Source organism: Pteropus medius, unplaced genomic scaffold (assembly GCF_902729225.1).
Source record: "Pteropus medius unplaced genomic scaffold, Ma_sr-lr_union100, whole genome shotgun sequence".
NCBI classification, from domain to species: Eukaryota; Metazoa; Chordata; class Mammalia; order Chiroptera; family Pteropodidae; genus Pteropus; species Pteropus medius.
The window spans coordinates 15,098,761-15,115,642 of record NW_024354499.1 but is presented as its reverse complement, the minus strand read 5'-3'; the positions used below and the strand labels follow the sequence as shown (position 1 = coordinate 15,115,642).

Here is a 16,882-nt window from a genome sequence, read left to right as displayed (position 1 = left end):
ATGGTATTTGATATTTTTAATGTATTGCTGAATTCAGTTTGCTGATATTTTGTTGTGGATTTTTGCTTCTATGTTCATCAGGGATATCAGCCTATAATTTTCTTTTTTTGTAAAATCTTTGTCTGGTTTTGGAATCAGGGTGATGGTGGCCTTGTAAAATGAGCTTGGGAGCTTTTTTGCCTCGTGAATTTTTTGGAATAGTTTGAGAAAAATAAGTGGTAATTCTTTGACTGTTAAAATTCACCTGAAGCCAGCTGGTCTGGGAATTTGGTTTCTTGAGAGTTTTTGATTACTGATTCAATTTCATCAGTAGTTAATGGTTCGTTCAGATTTTCTGTTTCTTTTTGATTTGATTTTGGAGGCTTATATATTTCTAGAAACTTATCCATTTATTCCAGGTTGTCCAGTTTGTTGGTATATAATTGTTCATAGTAGTTTCTTATAATCCTTTGTATTTCTGTAGTTTTGGTTGTCACTTTTTCTCTTTCATTTCTAATTTGTTTGGGCCCTCTGTATTCTTGTTGAGTCTAGCTAAAGGTTTATCAATTTTGTTGAGCTTTTCAAATAACCAGCTCTTGGTTTCATTGTTTTTCTATGTTATTCTCTTTTAGAATATTTCATTTATCTCCACTCTGATCTTTTTTCTTTTTTGACTGGTAATACTGTTTATTGAATTAGATTTTCCTATTTACAACTGAGATCACATCTATATATTATTTTGCTAGCCTACATAGATACATTACTTCTGATGAGTTTAGACTTACAACGAATGGACTCAATCATACAAACACATACACACACACACAATCACACTCATTGTTTTAAAACAGTAGTACGTACGTTATACTCCTCCTATAAAGCCAACTTTGATGATTAAAAACAGCTAGTTTCAAACATCAGTCTGATTTTGAAGATGAACCAAGATGCACATTATATGATTCTAAAATCTATTTTAACCATTTTGTACAGTTGCTATCTTATTGGACTACAGTATATATTTTTAAAAGGACACCGATGAGAGGCATCGTCTAGTGTTAATTCCCCCTTCTCTCAAAAACCTTTGGCCGAGACAGGACCCAGTGGTACTTCAGGAGCAGTCCCATTACTGCTTGGAGGTAACAGAAGCAAGCCACACCCTCCCTTAATTCTACCACACTACGCCATTCACAAATAGTTTTGAAATTAGAACCTATACTATATACTTAAAAACTTAGGGACATGGAGAGTCAGCTAGAAAAGAAAGTCATAGGTTAGTAGGTAAGTAGGTGGGCACATGAAGGGCCAAGCAGCTCTGTCTAACACCTGTGTATGTGTGCTTTAACTAAACAAGTTCAGGAGGCTGACAGGAATAGACCTGCTCAATTCATCTTCCAAATCAGAACAAGACTAAAAAGCTCGGGCTTGAGTTTTCAACTATGCCTAGGTTCTGCCAGTGATGAGGAGCTTGTAAGTAAGATCTCTGTTCTATCTGCGCAACACAATGCATGCACACAGCATGCCCAGCAGCTGAAGAGCTGCAAATGCCAGCGCGGATAACATGCATCATGATTTCTTGTAGCTTCTTCACAACTAGAGCCTCATACCCCTCAGAGCGAGGTTGGAGGGATAGGCCAGACTACCATAACAGCTGCTGGAGGTCTCTCTACAGCAGCTGAGAGGGACACTCTGGTTTTTGGTTTCTTTGAACCAGTCAGTATTTTCCCAGTCTGAGTAGCTGTGAATTCCACAACAGTGCAGCTGTCTCTATATATAATCTATAGCCTGGCTAGCGGCATCAAGGTTGGTTTCATTGTAGGTCTTACATACTTTCTGAATGCTGTGGTCAACCTCATTTTCCACCTTTGCTCTATATATGTATCCCAAAACCATTACAATGACTTCTGTGACAAAAACCCAGGGTTGGATGATGACAAACGTGGCCAGTTCACAGCAGCTTTCGTGGATTGTGGCACAGCAGCCAATTAGCCCAATAATGAAAAGTAGGGTTCCTACAGCTATGATCGCTACAGCAGGAATGAGAGTGTACACATCTTCAAAGAAGTGGTTGTAGTCATCATAAGTGACGAAGACATAGGCTCTCACAAAATGCTCACTGCCCCCAGAAGATGAGGTTGAGAAACACCAGCACGGTCTTGGAGGAGGTGATGCTGCACTGGCATGTGATGTAGGTGGTCGCTGGGGCCCTGCTTGGAGAACTGGATGCGCCCACCCAGCGAGGCCGCAATAGTGAGGCCTCTCCACTCTGATCTCTATTATTTCCTTCTTTCTACTCACTTTGAGCTTTGTTTGTTCTTCTTCTTTTAGTTCCTTTAGGTGTAAGGTTAAATTGTTGATCTCAGATTTTTCTTGTTTCTTGAGGTAGACCTGTATTGCTATGAATTTCCCTCTTAGAAACTGCTTTGGCTGTGTCTCACAGATTTTTGGGGGTCATCATGCTTTCATTTTTATTTGCCTCAAGGTATCTTTTGATTTCTTCCTTGATTTCACTGTTTAGTAGAATGTTATTTGTCTTTCATGTGTTTGTGTGTGTTTCAGTTTTCTTGTAATTAATTGTTTTCATACCATTGTGATCGAAAAACATGTTTGATATGATTTCAGTCTTCTTTATTGGTACTTGTTTTGTGGTGTTAACATGTAGTCTATCCGGGAAAATTTTCCATGTGCACCTGAAAAGAATATATATTTTGCTGCTTTAGGGTGAAAGACTCTAAAAATAGCAATTAAATCTGAATGGTCTGATGTGTCATTTAAGGCCTCTGTTTTCTTGTTGATTTTCTGCGTGGATAATTTATCCATTGATGTCAATAGGTTGTTAAAGTCCCCTGCATTTACTACTATTCATCTGTCCCTTTACGTTCATCAGTATATAGCCTGGTCATGCTTTATATATTTAAGTGTTCCTACATCGGGTGCATAGATGTTTACAAGAGTTATATCCTCTTGTTGGATTGACCCCTTTATCATTATAAAATACCCTTCTTTGTCTGTTGTTACAGCCTTTGTCTTAAAGTCTATTTTGTCTAAGTATTGCTACCCAGCTTGTTTTCATTTCCATTTGCATGAAACAAAGTGATGCAAAAAGAAGTATCTTTTTCCATCTCTATACTTTCAGTCTCTGTGTGTCTTTCAATCTAAAGTGGGTCTCTTGTAGGTAGCATATGTATGGATCTTGTTTTTATTATTCATTCACCAGCCCATGTCTTTTGATTGAAACATTTAGTCTGTTTTCATTTAAAGTAATTATTGATAGGTATGTATTTATTGCTATTTTATTAATTGTTTTCTGATTGTTTTTGTAGTTCTTTTCTGTTCCTTTCTATTCTCTTTATTTCTTATATGTTGATGACTTTCTGTAGTGTTATGTTTGGATTCCTTTCTCTTTATTTCTTGTGTATCACTTTCAGATTTTTGGATTGTGGTTACCATGTACTTCATATATACCAAGCTATCTTTATAGTAGTCCATTTTAAGTTGATGGTTCCTTAAGTTTGAACACATTCTAAAATAACTACAATTTTTACTGACCCCCCTCCACATTTATGGTTTTGTTATTGTGCTTTACTTCTTGTGTATGTGTGTGTGTCTGTCCCTTAATTTATTGTTGTAATTACACATGATCTTCCTACTTTTGTCTTTTAACCTTTGTGCTGGCTTTATAGTTAGTTGAATAAATTAATTTCTTAACAAATAAAAAGTAAAACATTTCTAGGGGATTATCTAAGAGTTCACTTCACTTTTATTCAATTTCTTTTGTCCTAGGTAAAGAGCTTTTGATTCTTGATACATTTCATTTAATTTTATTCTTAATGTAAATGCCAAGAGGTAGAATCCTTATGTTTACTGATGATGATAAAAATAGAACACATCTTGACATACTTTGGTGGCAGTGTCCCAAGAGGACAAGAGCTGGCTTTGTTAAACTAGGAAAGCCATTTTTATTGGTCATGTTTTTGGAGTATCTTTATTTCCTTTTGTTTCCATTTCTCTTTGTTTATTATTCCGTTTCTTCTCTATTTCCAGATTCTCTTCCTTATCTAACCATAGTATCCAATTAAAGTACTTTTTTTCTTGTTGGTTGTATGTATTTAATAGAATTGTAATTTGTCTTCTTACTTAAAATAGGAGATGAATAGAATTTTATTTCTTTTCCAGAAAACAGTTAAACTTTTTATTTATGTGTTTCTTTGTGGATTAATTTATTTTCTTCTGGGTTTTTGTTTGTTTCTTTGTTTGTTTGTTTTTATTGAGGGCCAATGCTTTGTGGAAATTCTTTTAACAAGACTTGGGAATAGTTTCCTGGCTTCTACTAAGTCAGCTAGAAGATTCAAGTCACGTGATATTCTGATTCTCTAAGCATCTTAACCAGAAACTTTAACCGTAATGGCATTTTGCTGTGATAGTAAGTGGAATAGAATAGCTGACAGTTATCTGGGTTTTTGATTCAGAGATGATCTTTCTGATCCTAAGCAGGATTTAGGAAATTCAGAATTATAAGTAGACCCTTAGTAAATTGCTTTAATCAGCATTCCTCTGTAGAATTCATGATTATTGCATTGAAAGCAATTTAGTCATTAAGATAATTTTCTAGTCATGTAGAAATCTAGATGGAGAGAGGAGAAGGCATGGAATAGATCACGTAACCTGTAATTAAGTTTTTTAAAGGAATAAAACAGAAGAAAAACTATCTGCCTCCAAAGACTGTGGGATGAGTCAAATGTGTAATACTGGTTTGAGTTTTTCCCCCAAGCAAAATAAGACTATGTTTTTGGAACAAAAAACAGAGTATAAATTTTTATTCAGATTGGTACTCAAAGCTTTCATCAGAAGGGCTGTGTGCTCCATTCGATCTTGCCTTTCATCTATAACGTCTATTCAGCCTATCTGTAATAATTAGCTTTGCATTTACATAGAGCCATTGTTGCAGTATTTAGACAATTTGACAAGCATCGTTTTTAGCTTTTGAGTTAGTACGTGTAGTTAAATTCCTCTTGTTTCTCCACGGCTGCATTTGTGAGTTCCTTTAGCCCTATTTATAAAACATAGCCATAATGTTGGATAGTATTAAACAAATCATCAAATGATAGCAATCTTTAGATCCACAGCACAGACTTTTCTCGAGTTCCCATAAACATTGAAAAGTTTGCAAAAACTGCTTCTCAAAGAATGACAGTGAGCACAACTATTTTTACTTTAGTGTGCCCTGTGTTGCTGTGAGCTTAGACCTATAGATAAGGTTCAGGAGACTGAGGATCAGAAAGCCTGTGACGCATGTCAAATGAGATAAATGTACCCACCAAAACTGGGGCTTTTATAAAAGCCCTTGTTTGGGCATCTGGTAGGTAACAGTCTTTATTAAGGGCCCACTTGAACACGTGCTGCATTGTGAAAAGACACTCATAATGGACATTCTTTCCTTCTACAATCATGTATGTCGAGACTTTCTCACAGCCCTCTAGAGGAACCTCTACCTAAACCCCCACCTCCTTGCACCAGCTGACTCCAAGTCACTCCTCAGGCCTGGCTATAATACTGCCCTTCATAGAGCCCATTCCCAACTATCCCCCTGCCTCGAATCTGTGTGGTGATCCGTTCTGTTGTTTTCCTCCATGGCATTTAAAACTCTCTGTGTCAGTGTATTTATCCAATCATTTGCTTCTTCTAGCTCTTCCTCATCCTAAAGGATCCATGTTTGTTTGGTCTACTGAAGTACATTGAAGGTCTAACCCAGTGCCTAGGCAACACAGTAGGCTCTCAGTAACTATTTGTCGAATGGATGACCAATTTAGAGGAGAACCAGGCCAGAAATGTATGAAAAATACTAAAGCATAAAACCAAAATATAAAAACAAGAACATAGCTAACAGCAGCCAGGCCAAATTTATGCCTAAATACCAAAAATATGCTGGAGTAACTAGAACCAGATGGGAGTATGGAGAGAAGGCTTTGGGAAGTGAATGAGTTTGAAGCAGTTTTAGTATAGAACTGTGGGCAAATGGCAAAGGCGGGAGCCGGTCAGTCAGGAAGCCCTGGCCCTGTGCTGTGGGAGGCAGTTTGCTCTCAAGATGAGAGGCCTGGGCACTGGCCAACTGAGGCTGTAGGGAAGGATGACATGGGGCTATAAGGCAGGGCTGTTGCTGATAGGTAGCCTCCAAGTGGATGATTAAGCGTTAGAATGTGACTTAAACTTTATCTTTGTTCTTCTCTTATGTTTTGGTTTGTAGGATGGCCAGCCATTGGCAGGCTTGATCCAGGATCACATGGTTTCAGGTGCAAACATGACCACTCGAGGTTGCTTTTTCAACCGGGAGCAGTACATGCAACTGGTATACCGAGGACTCACAGACAAAGTGGGGCGCGTGAAGTTCTTTCCTCCTGCCATCCGAAAGCCTTTTCCACTATGGACGGGAAAGCAGGTAATTGGGAGAAAACAACCAGTGTCTGTATAAGGAGGCAACTGGCCACTCATATAATAGGTTTTATTCTCTGGAGAGCCCACTCCAGAGACAGAGAAATGACAGCTCAAGCAATAGTCTGATTTTCTCTTTGATGGATTGGTTTCCTGGGTCCAGGTGGTTTCAAGGGAGTATCTACTAAGAGTAGGCTACATGGTTTCTGTCCTTAGCATCTAACTTAAACTTGATATCCTCATAATCTAAATATGGTGCTTATAGGTGGTGGTGTTGATGTTAGTATTAGTCATATCTGTTGGGAGGAGCCAAGCGCTTTGCAGAATGCCTTAACTCATCTCCCATTTGCCCCGAGAATACTCGCCAGTGGCACTTAGGGCTGCAGCGTTTATCCCAAGATAACTCGCCAATTATAGTCCTAACCTTACTCTCGGTTTGCCATGAAATATTTTTTTTATTATTTTTTGCATCGCTCTAGTATATTGTTAGTCTTTGGAAACAAATGACATCATTCTGTTTATAGCATTCTGTTTTTAGTAGTGGTATTTCCATTTACAAAATATAGTAATTCTTGATTGCTGAAAATGTCAAATTCTAGAAAACGTAGCATTCCTGTGCATGATGTCAATGCTGGCAGTGAGCTGCACTTTTTTTTTCTAAGCAGGAAAAGGGTTCAATGTATTATTTAATCCTCACAACCAGCCTGCAATGCAAACACTATTATCACCATTTAGCAAATAAGGATATTGAGGCTTAGGAAAGTTAAATTACATGCCCAAGTCTATAGGAGACAGTTGGAATTCAAATCCAGGATTTTCTAACTCCCAAAGCATCACACTATACTTCCCTTTAAAGTAATATATGTGGTGACTAAATAATTCAGTGCAATAAAATATGTGCTTCTGCTGTTGGCTGGGTCTCCATCAGTTTTAAGGCCCAACTACTAATCAGCTATGTATTCTAGGCTCCGTGGACCTCATTTCACATCTATAAAACCAAGAGTTTTAGGTTGACGATCTCTAAGGTCTCTTCCAGCTCTGCAGTTCTTTAAAGTCTGTAGACCTGGGTCTTGACTGATTTTTAGTTGGTAAACCAACCTTCCATTCCTGGGATAAGCTTTACATGGTTGTGAGGCATTATCCTGTCTATGTATCATTGAATTCAATTTGCAAAAGTTTTGTTTAGATTTTTTTTTGTATTTGTATTCATAAGGGATATTAATCTGTAATTTTCTTTTCTTGTCATATATTTGTCTGGTTTGGGTATCAGGGTAATGTTGGCTTTATACAGTGAGTTGGGAAGTAGTCCTCTTCTTCAGTTTTCTGTAAGTGTGTAGTACTGCTATTTTTTTAAAAAAAATATTTGGTAGAATTCATCTGTGAAGCCATCTGTACCTGGCATTTTCTTTGTTGGAAGGTTTTTAAACTAAAATTTCTATTTCTCTAACACATATAAGACTATTCACGGTATCTCTTTCTTGAATGAGCCTCAGTACTTTGTTTTTTCAAGAAATTTGTCCATTTCATCTAAGTTGTTAAATTTATAGGCATAAAGTTATTCATAATAGTTATTTACCATCCTAGTCTATATTTACAGTCTGTAGGGGGGGTCACCTCTCTCATTCCTGATATTGGTAATTTATGTCTTCTCTTTTTTCTTGATCAGTTTGCCTAGGGGTTTATTGATTTTCTTGCTCTCCAAGAACCAGTTTTCATAGACTTTTTCTATTTTTCTGTTTTCTATTTCATTGATTTTACTTTGATCTTTATTATTTCCTTTTTTCTGTTTATATTGGGTTTGATTTGCTCTTCTTTCTCTAGTTACCTAAAAGCTTGATGCTGACATTGTTGACTTGAGACTTTTTCCTTTCTTTATACAGGCATTTCATGTATAAATTTAACCCCCCAAATTCTGATTAAATACCATCTCTCAGATTATGATATGTTCTGTTTTCATTTTCATTCACTTGAAAATACTCTCTAAATTACCTTTTGATTTATTTTTAACACATGAGCTATTTAGAAGTCCATAATTTAGTTTTCAGATATTTAGAGATTTTTCCAGATACCTTTGTTACTGATTTCCAATTTAATTCCTTTGTGGCCAAAGAACATACCTTGGATGACCTGAACCCTTTTAAATTCATTAAGATTTGTTTTGTGGTTTCAGTTATGGTCTATCTTGGTAAATGTTCTTTGTTTCCTTAAAGATAATGTATAATCTGCTGTTGTTGGATGGAGTGCTTTATAAATGTCAATTAGATTCGCTTCATAGTTCAAGTATACTATATCCTTGCCAATCACTGCCCTTTATCGCCTGCCATTCATTGTCTTGAAAACTATCGTTTCATATTCTTGTGTGCTTTTGTTGTTCTTTCTGCTGGGAGAGTAAATCAAGTCATCATTGCTCTAGCCTGCCCAGAAATGGAAATCGATTTAACAGAATATATGGGGAATTTTGCAGTTTAAGATTAAAATCTGTAAGTATGGATAGTTTAGTTCAAGAAGTAGTAAGCTTTTTCTGTAAAAGCCAGATAGCAAATATTTTAGGCTTTGCTGGCCATACAGTCTCTGCTGCAACTACTCAACTCTGCCATTATAACATCAAAGCAGCCATAGACAACACATAAATGAGTGGGCATAGTAGTGATCCAGTTTAACTTTATTACAAAAAGAGACGGTGGGCCAGATTTAGCATATAGGCTGTGGTTTACCTACCCTTGATTTAGTCAGCTATATATATTTGTCCACATTATTATTCCTATTCGTATTATTTTTATTATTCCTGTTTATGTTTTCATTATATAAGCGATCTCAAGTTATCTTGGAAGTGAATGGATTATAATTCTTAAGTAATTTATTGTCCAGAATTTGTTAGAATTTTATTTAAATGTAAGCAGTATTCAAAATAAAACCAAATAGTGGATGAAGAATATATATCTAGAGCCATGAATATGTTCATTCCCTTCAATCTGGGAATCCAGCCTAAGAAAATAATCTGAAATATAGAAAAAGATATTTGAAAAAGCAGTCCATGGTTTATAGTGGTAGAAATTCAGAAAACCCTAGATACTTAAGATTGGAGCTAAGTAAATTTGTGAAACATCCACTTGTTAAGATATTATGTGGTTGTTAAAAATGGTGGTTTCAAAATATTGTAGCAATCTGGAAAATTCTCTGACATAATGGTAAAAGAAGAAACAGTATACAACTCTATGTGTAATCACAGTTGCAACCATGTTTAAAATGTATATGAAAAGTTTACCATAAAAAAATCAAAATGATAGAATAATTCAAGATTTTTTTTTTGATTTTATAATGTTTCTGGGCTATGGTTATTATTTTACAATTAAATGAAACTAGAAAATAGGTCCAGGTTTTACTTCTGTAATAGTTGAGAATATTCATTGTTTCTTTAGAGGTTGGTACAAGCTTTTGTTTCTTTGCAAATAGGTCAAAGTGGAACAGTGACTACTGTTCCACAAGAATTTGTTAGTGGCTCAGTCTGATTCTACAGAAAAGAGCCATGTTTAGAATCAAAAGATACGGAACTGAGCATGGGCTGTTTATTTGTATGGCCCCAGAAAATGAAGTCTTTGACTATCTTTCCAGGGCATTTCATATCTTTCTTGAGTGCTTTTCTTTCTGCTTAGACTCTGAGGTCTCTCATCATTTGTCGAAAGACCCTATAAAGAAAGAGGATTTGCCTGTAATTGCAGCTCTCAAGTGTACAGCTCAGTGAATGTTCACAAAATGAATACACCTTTGTAAACTATCACCCAAATCAGAAAGTAGAATATCACCAGCACTTCCAGAAGACCCCACCAGAACCCCCTCAGTTTCTACTACTCCCCAAAGGTAGCCACTAACCTAACTTCTAACACTATAGTTAAGTTTTGTCTTTCCTTGAACTTTATATAAGTGGAATCATACAGTAAATCATATCTTTTGTGTGAGTCCCTCATGTCATCACATATAGCAGTGGTTTATTCATTTTCATTGCTGTATAGTATTTCATTATATGAGTATACTATTGTATATTTATCTATTTTACTATTGATGGACATTTGGGTTCTCTTCAGTTGTCTCCATTTGGCTATTACAAATAGGGCTACTATGAACATTCTTATATATATCTCTTATGGAACATATATATGCATTTTGATGGGTAAATACCAAGGAATCAAATTACCAGGACTTAAGATCTATATTCAGCTTTAATAAATAGTTTAATAAACAGGTATCCAAAGTGCCTGTAGCCGTTTACACTTTGACTAGCAGGGCATGAGAGTTCTAGTTGCTCCTTCCTCAGTAGAACTTGATATTTGTTAGTTTCTGGTTTGTTTGTTTGTTTGTTTGTTTGTTTTTAATTTTAGCCATTCAGACAGGCGTGTAGTGGCATCTTATTGTGGTTTTAACTTGAATTTTCTTACTGACAAATGAGGTTGAGCACCTTTTCATATGCTTATTGGCCATTGGATATCATCTTTTATGAAGTGCTGGTCAAGTCTTTTGCCTATTTTCTATTTTATGCCATTTTTTTTATTGATAGCTAAGCGCTTATTATATATTCTGGTGTAAGTCCATTGCCATCTATATGTATTGCAAATACCTTCAACTTGAAGACTAGCCTTTTTGCCTTTTTACCTAATACTGTTTCCTAATGATCATGCTTTTCTGCCTTTTCTTGGCAAAAATGGCAACCAGTGACACTGTTCTGAAGAGACTGGAACAGAAGGATGCAGAGATAAATCAAATTATTAAATATCTTAAGCAGCAACTTTCTCTTCTTAAGGAGGAAGCAATTTTGTAGGCAACTTTAAGAGAAGAAACTTCAAGTTGAAAATGCTAAATTGAAGAACTGAAGCAAGAGCTAATTCAGGAAGAAATTAAAAATGGAGTGAAACGAATACCATTTTTTTCTGGTACTCCGCTGCATGCTAATTCCACGGTTTCTGAAAATGTGATAACAGCCTATACCAATAACAACCATATCTTCTGGTGCCAAAGAACAGATGAAAGGAGGAAGAGGAGGAGAAAAGAGGTGAAAGAGAAACTTGAAAAGAAAGGAGAGAAAAAGGAGTAAAAAAAAAAAACAATCAATAGCAGGAAGCACTAACTCTAAGCCAGTAGTAGATGTTTCCCGTCTGGATCTTTGAATTGGTTATATCATCACTGCCAGAAACATCCGGATGCAGAGTCTTTGTATGTAGAAACTAAATGTTGGAGAAGCAGCCCCAGGAGCAGTTGTCAGTGGCCTGGTGACCCAGTTCCTCTTGAACAGATGCAAAATTGGATGATGATTTTACTTGGTAACCTAAAACCTGCAAAGATGAGGGGAATACTGTCTCAGGCAGTGCCGGTGTGTGCTAATTCACCAGAAAAAGTTGAAATCTTGTCACTTGCTAATGGGTCTGTTCTTGGAAACAGAATTACTTTTAATGCTTTTTTTGGAGAGAAAGGAGCTGAATCCTAAGATTTGGGAACAGAGCCAGTCTGATCTTTACACAAATGATGAGTGTGTGGCTACATACAAAGGAGCTCCCTTTGAGATATTCTGGGAATGGCAAAAATTAACTTAAGAATTATTAGCTTCAAGTTCACCAGCCTTGAGATGGTGACTAATGATATGGGCTACCAAAGAGAAATACATCAGTAGAGGTAAGAGTACAGATATTGTTTGAAAGAAAAGCCTCACACACCAAATTCTAGCACTGTAGCTGTTTATAGCCTCCAATAAGGAGAGGCAAAACAAAAAACTTAAAACAACCCTGCATGTTGAGTTATAAAGGTATAAGTAAAGTTCATTTATTTAAGTCCAAGAAGTTCTGGTAGGCCAGGACATGGTATTGTAATAGAATTTTATCTTTTTTCTGAAAAACTAAACATTAGCAGCATTGTTAACCTATGTTGATAACTAAATACAAATGAATTTTCACAGTTATTGTGTACGCAGGATCGATTATCATTTTGGGAATAAAGACTGCGACAAAGTCAAAAATTTTTTTTTAATTATGATTCTCATAGATAACTGCTACCTTCACAATTTAAGAGAACGTTGCAAATGGTCTTTTCTCCCTAGCGTAATAATTTATGACCAGAAAGTAAATCGTATACTTGTAGAAAGTCAATGCAGAAGGAGACCTCAAATTATCTTGTCTGACTCCCTGGGTTTTTAAATTGAGATATAATTCATATTTAACATATATTTTACCATTTTTAAAAAGTGTATCATCCAGTGATTTTTAGTGTATTTACTGCATTGTACAATAATTACCACTAGCTAATTTCAGAACATTTCCATCACCTTTAAAAGAAACTCTGTACCTATTAGCAGCCAGGCCCAGTTCCTCCCTCCCTTATCCATTGGCAATCACTTTCTGTCTATGGATTTGCCTATTTGGGATATTTCACATAAATAGAATCATATAATATGTGGCCTGTTGTGACTTGCTTCTCTTACTTAATATAATGTTTTCAAGATTCATTCTTGTTGTAGCATGAGCAGTACTTCATTCCTTTTTATAACTGAATAATATTCTGCTATATGGATATACCAGTTTTTTGTTCATTTGACAGTTGAAAAATGGGTACTTTGGGTTGTTTTCCTTTTTGGCTATTACAAGTCAAGCTGCAGTGAATATTTGGGTACCAGTTTTTGTGTGAACATGTGTTTTCTATTTTTTTTTTTTTTTTTGGATATGTAGCTGAGTCTTTTATTAAGATTTTCTTTAATTTCTTTCAATGGGTGTTATATTTCTCAGCATACAAGTTTTACACTTCTTTTGTTAGATTTATTCCTGAGTATTTTATTCTTTTTGATGCTGTCATAAATGCAATTGTTTTCTTAATTTAACTTTTCAGATTGTTTATTGCTGATGTATAGAAATACAATTGATTTGTTGTTGATCTTATGTCTTTCAGCTTTGCCGAAGTCATTTACTAGCTCTAATAGTTTTTTGTGGATTCTTTAGAGTTAGATTCTAGTTATAAGGTCATGTCATCTGCAAGTAGTGGTAGTTTTATGTCTTCCTCTCTGATCTGGATGCCTTTTATTTCTTTTCTTGCCTAACTGCCCTGTATAGAACCTAGTACATTGTTAAATATAAGTGATGAGAGCAGATATTCTCGTCTTGTTTCTGATCTTAGGCAGAAAGCATCCAGTCTTTGATCATAAAGTATGTTCGCTGTGGGTTTTTCATAGATGCCTCCCCTTTATTGCTGATGTTTTTTTCTATTCCTATTCTATTGAGTGTTTTTATTGTGAAAGGGTGTCGAGATTTTGACAAATACTTTTTCTGTCTCCTTGATTTTGTAGATGGGATGGCAGGTCATATTTCCCTGTCCCTAGATGGTTGGATACGTGTGTTTCTGTTACCTTTCCCATCCCGACTGTGCTCAGCCTAGCCGTCCTGCTGCACATGTGGCGCTTTAGTTGTGGTGGAGCTTGTGGTCAGCATTCTGGGGAAGTGTCACCCCGCTGTCTTTATTCCCTCACCTGGCAATGCTGGCCTTATGGAGAGCCTGGGTCATGATCTTTCTGGTCATCTGTTGCTGAGATAACAAGGAATGGTGTCTGGTTTTTTTTTTAAGATGCTGTTGCCACTTGTCCTCCTGCTCCTGGCGTACATACATGAAAAGGCAGCTGCTCTCATAACTGCCCTGACCTTGTTGTGCACATATAACAACACTACTTTGGAGGGCCTGGCATAGGCACACAAAGAGCTGTTGATGCCCCTGATGGCTCCCAGCCCCTCCACAGCCCTGGGCCCTGTCACACCAGCCTGTCTGTCCCCTTGCCTGCTACATTTTTGGGAATAATATGCTTTTGGTCCTTCTGTAGCTGACCCATGTTCATCCCCAGGTTCAGCTGCCCCTACTTGTGTTCTCTGTGGAGCAGCTGCTTGAGAAATTGTCTCTCCTGGCCTTTTGTTAACAGCCACTCGTTGAGTAGATAGCCACACTGATGAGTCATTTGGGATAGGGGATGGGCTCCCTGTCCTTCTAGTAGCCATAATAATTCCAGTGACATAAATTTATTTCTGGTGTAGCTCTGTAGCTAATTGTGTGGAAGCCATCAGGTTGCCAAGTAGTCACATAACTGATGTACTTGACACAGAGACTCCGTCACATGGTGCTCCCCTGTCAGGGCACTATAATAACCACTTCTAAAATGCGAGTCTTTTCTCGTCAGTTTCACTTAGGAGGCTTATTCTCTATGGCATTTATTTAGCCTCAGAGTCTAGAACAGAAATATATTTGGAACAAGTGATCCTATTAAAAGTTAAATCAGAGAGTGTCACTCCTGTGATCGAAACCTACCAAATAGCATTCTTTCTCAAAATAAAAGCCTTTATCTGAAATGCATGATCTGATCTCTGCACAGCTCCCTTCCTTACTGCCTTCTTGGTGTGAGGCCTTCTCTGCCCATCTACTTAAAATCCTGCATACTCTCTCCCTCCCCACTCCCTCACCCCCGTTCTGCTCTAGGTCCTCCTTCCCTGCTTCATTTTTCTTCAAAGCATGGATTCCCTTTGGGAATGGAGGTTCCACTGAAGGCAGAGACTCTGTTTTATTCACAGTTCTCCCAGCACCTGGCTCATAGCAAGTGCTCAGTGTATAATGGCTGAATGAATGACTGGGTCTTATCTATACTCTACGGATGAGCAATGCTAGGGCTAACAGAGTGTGATCGTTTCCCCGCAGCACAGTCAGTGATGGAGTGGGCACTGGAGCACCCCCTCGTCCCTGGAGCTTCCTTGCAGCCTGCTTCTCAGTGGGGTGTCTCAGGCCTCCTCCGTGCTCCTTGGAGGGAAAGCTCTCCATTCTTAGTCTTTACACTCTTTCCTTCCCTGGTGCCCACCAGGAAGTCAAAGCTATTCTGTGGAATGACATTATTGACTGTCTAATGGTTGTCGTCGATTTCGATGTGGCCCAAAGACAAGGAGGGCTGCTCTGAGGAGCATTCTTCAACCTCTGCCTCAGTGCTAGGCCTGACATCGTGTCGGGCCAACTTCTGGCAGAAGGCAGCATTACGAGCCCCGCCATCTCTCCCAGCCCTGCTGTCTTTGCTTTTGTTTTTTACCACGTCCTCGAATCTTTTTACTATGATTCCACAGCAGTTTACATTTTTTCTCTCCTTCCTTTTGTCTAACAGGAACTTAATGTTGTTTTTACAGGTCTGGGAGATTGTTCACTTTAACAGTTATTTTAGCGAATAAAAATCCCAGTGAGGTTCTTAGTTGTACGTTTGTTTCTGCTCCTAAGTTCCCTCCTAGATCATGTGAGTAGACTAGAACTAAGATTAGCTTATCCCACAGAGGTGGAAATGGCCGTTTTTCTTGCTTTACCTACAGATCATGAGAATAGAGTCGTCTGGTTTTTCAGGATAAATAGGAACAGAAAGTCCTAAAAGGGAATTTCTCATCTTCTCTTCCTGCCATCAACTTTGTCTTCTTTTTTCTCCCAGGTCGTGTCGACGCTGCTCATAAACATAATCCCAGAGGAGCACATCCCATTGAATTTATCGGGCAAGGCGAAGATCAGCGGGAAAGCCTGGGTGAAGGAGTCTCCTCGACCTGTTCCTGGCTTTAACCCCAACTCCATGTGCGAGTCCCAGGTATGGCTGCCTAGCCGTTTTAGCTAGAGTCCCCTAGTCCCGGGTTTAGACAGATTGATTTAAAACAGAGAAATGGAGGCACGTGCACAGAAGCAGGTGTTGTAGCTCATATGAGAAGGAGTTATGCCCAACTTGGTGTCAACTTTTGGTTTTAGAAAGGATCAGAGTTGATTGCTAGCGTTCGGCCCTCTGTAAAACTTGGAACCACCTTAGAGAGGCTTCTGCAGCAGAAGGCCTCTGGACGTGCTCTGCAAAGCTTGGAAATACAGAGCCTGTGTTTTTCCTTGAGACCCTTGAGTGGCTGAAGATCATGAAACTGCTGTGAGGTTTTACTCCTGTCAGCTCCATGCCTTAGGAAGCAGGCCTCAAGGGGCAACCCCAGGGCAGCCAAACCCAGGCACAGTGCTGCTGTAAGAGAGCAAGACTGTGGCCCCACACTAAAGATTTCCAAAGTCTCTGCATGTTCTTGGTGGTATCTCCCTCACAAGTGCTTTGTTACCAGGTCTAAGAGATATTCCATTAGAACTGAAGCTGCCACTTTTCTTTCCCTTTACAGATTATATGCTTAATGCATGTTACATTTTGCAACCAGAAATCGTTCTTTTAATTAGTTTCTAATTCATTAATTCCACTTAGTGAAAGTATAAATTCAGACCTTAAAGAATGTTAGAATGTTACGTTGTTCTTATTTCCAGGGTGCAGAGGAGGGAGTACCTAAGCCAAGGTCATGGTTATAAAGTTTAGACTGTAAATGTTCTCATTTCTAGTCACAAAGTTTTTGTCAAGGGTACCTGATCTCGAGTCAGTATGGGTAGGTGGGATGAGTAGGACATGTAAACACACTAAAATGTCTGTGTG

The 16,882-nt window shown here is 37.8% G+C and overlaps 1 protein-coding gene and 2 pseudogenes across 3 annotated transcripts in view; 2 read left to right on the top strand and 1 right to left on the bottom strand.

Annotated features, from left to right (window-relative positions):
- The window catches only part of POLR1A (RNA polymerase I subunit A), an 85,167-nt gene that overhangs the window by 37,401 nt on the left and 30,884 nt on the right, over positions 1-16,882 (top strand). For all 3 annotated transcript variants that reach the window (XM_039852354.1, XM_039852353.1, XM_039852352.1), the window contains exons 14-15: positions 6,221-6,412; positions 15,875-16,024. In XM_039852354.1, coding sequence (XP_039708288.1) covers positions 6,221-6,412; positions 15,875-16,024 — 342 coding nt within the window. The remainder of the gene's footprint in view (positions 1-6,220; positions 6,413-15,874; positions 16,025-16,882) is intronic.
- LOC120594470 (tetraspanin-3-like) lies at positions 1,420-2,431 on the bottom strand (annotated as a pseudogene).
- LOC120594392 (aminoacyl tRNA synthase complex-interacting multifunctional protein 1-like) lies at positions 10,682-13,060 on the top strand (annotated as a pseudogene).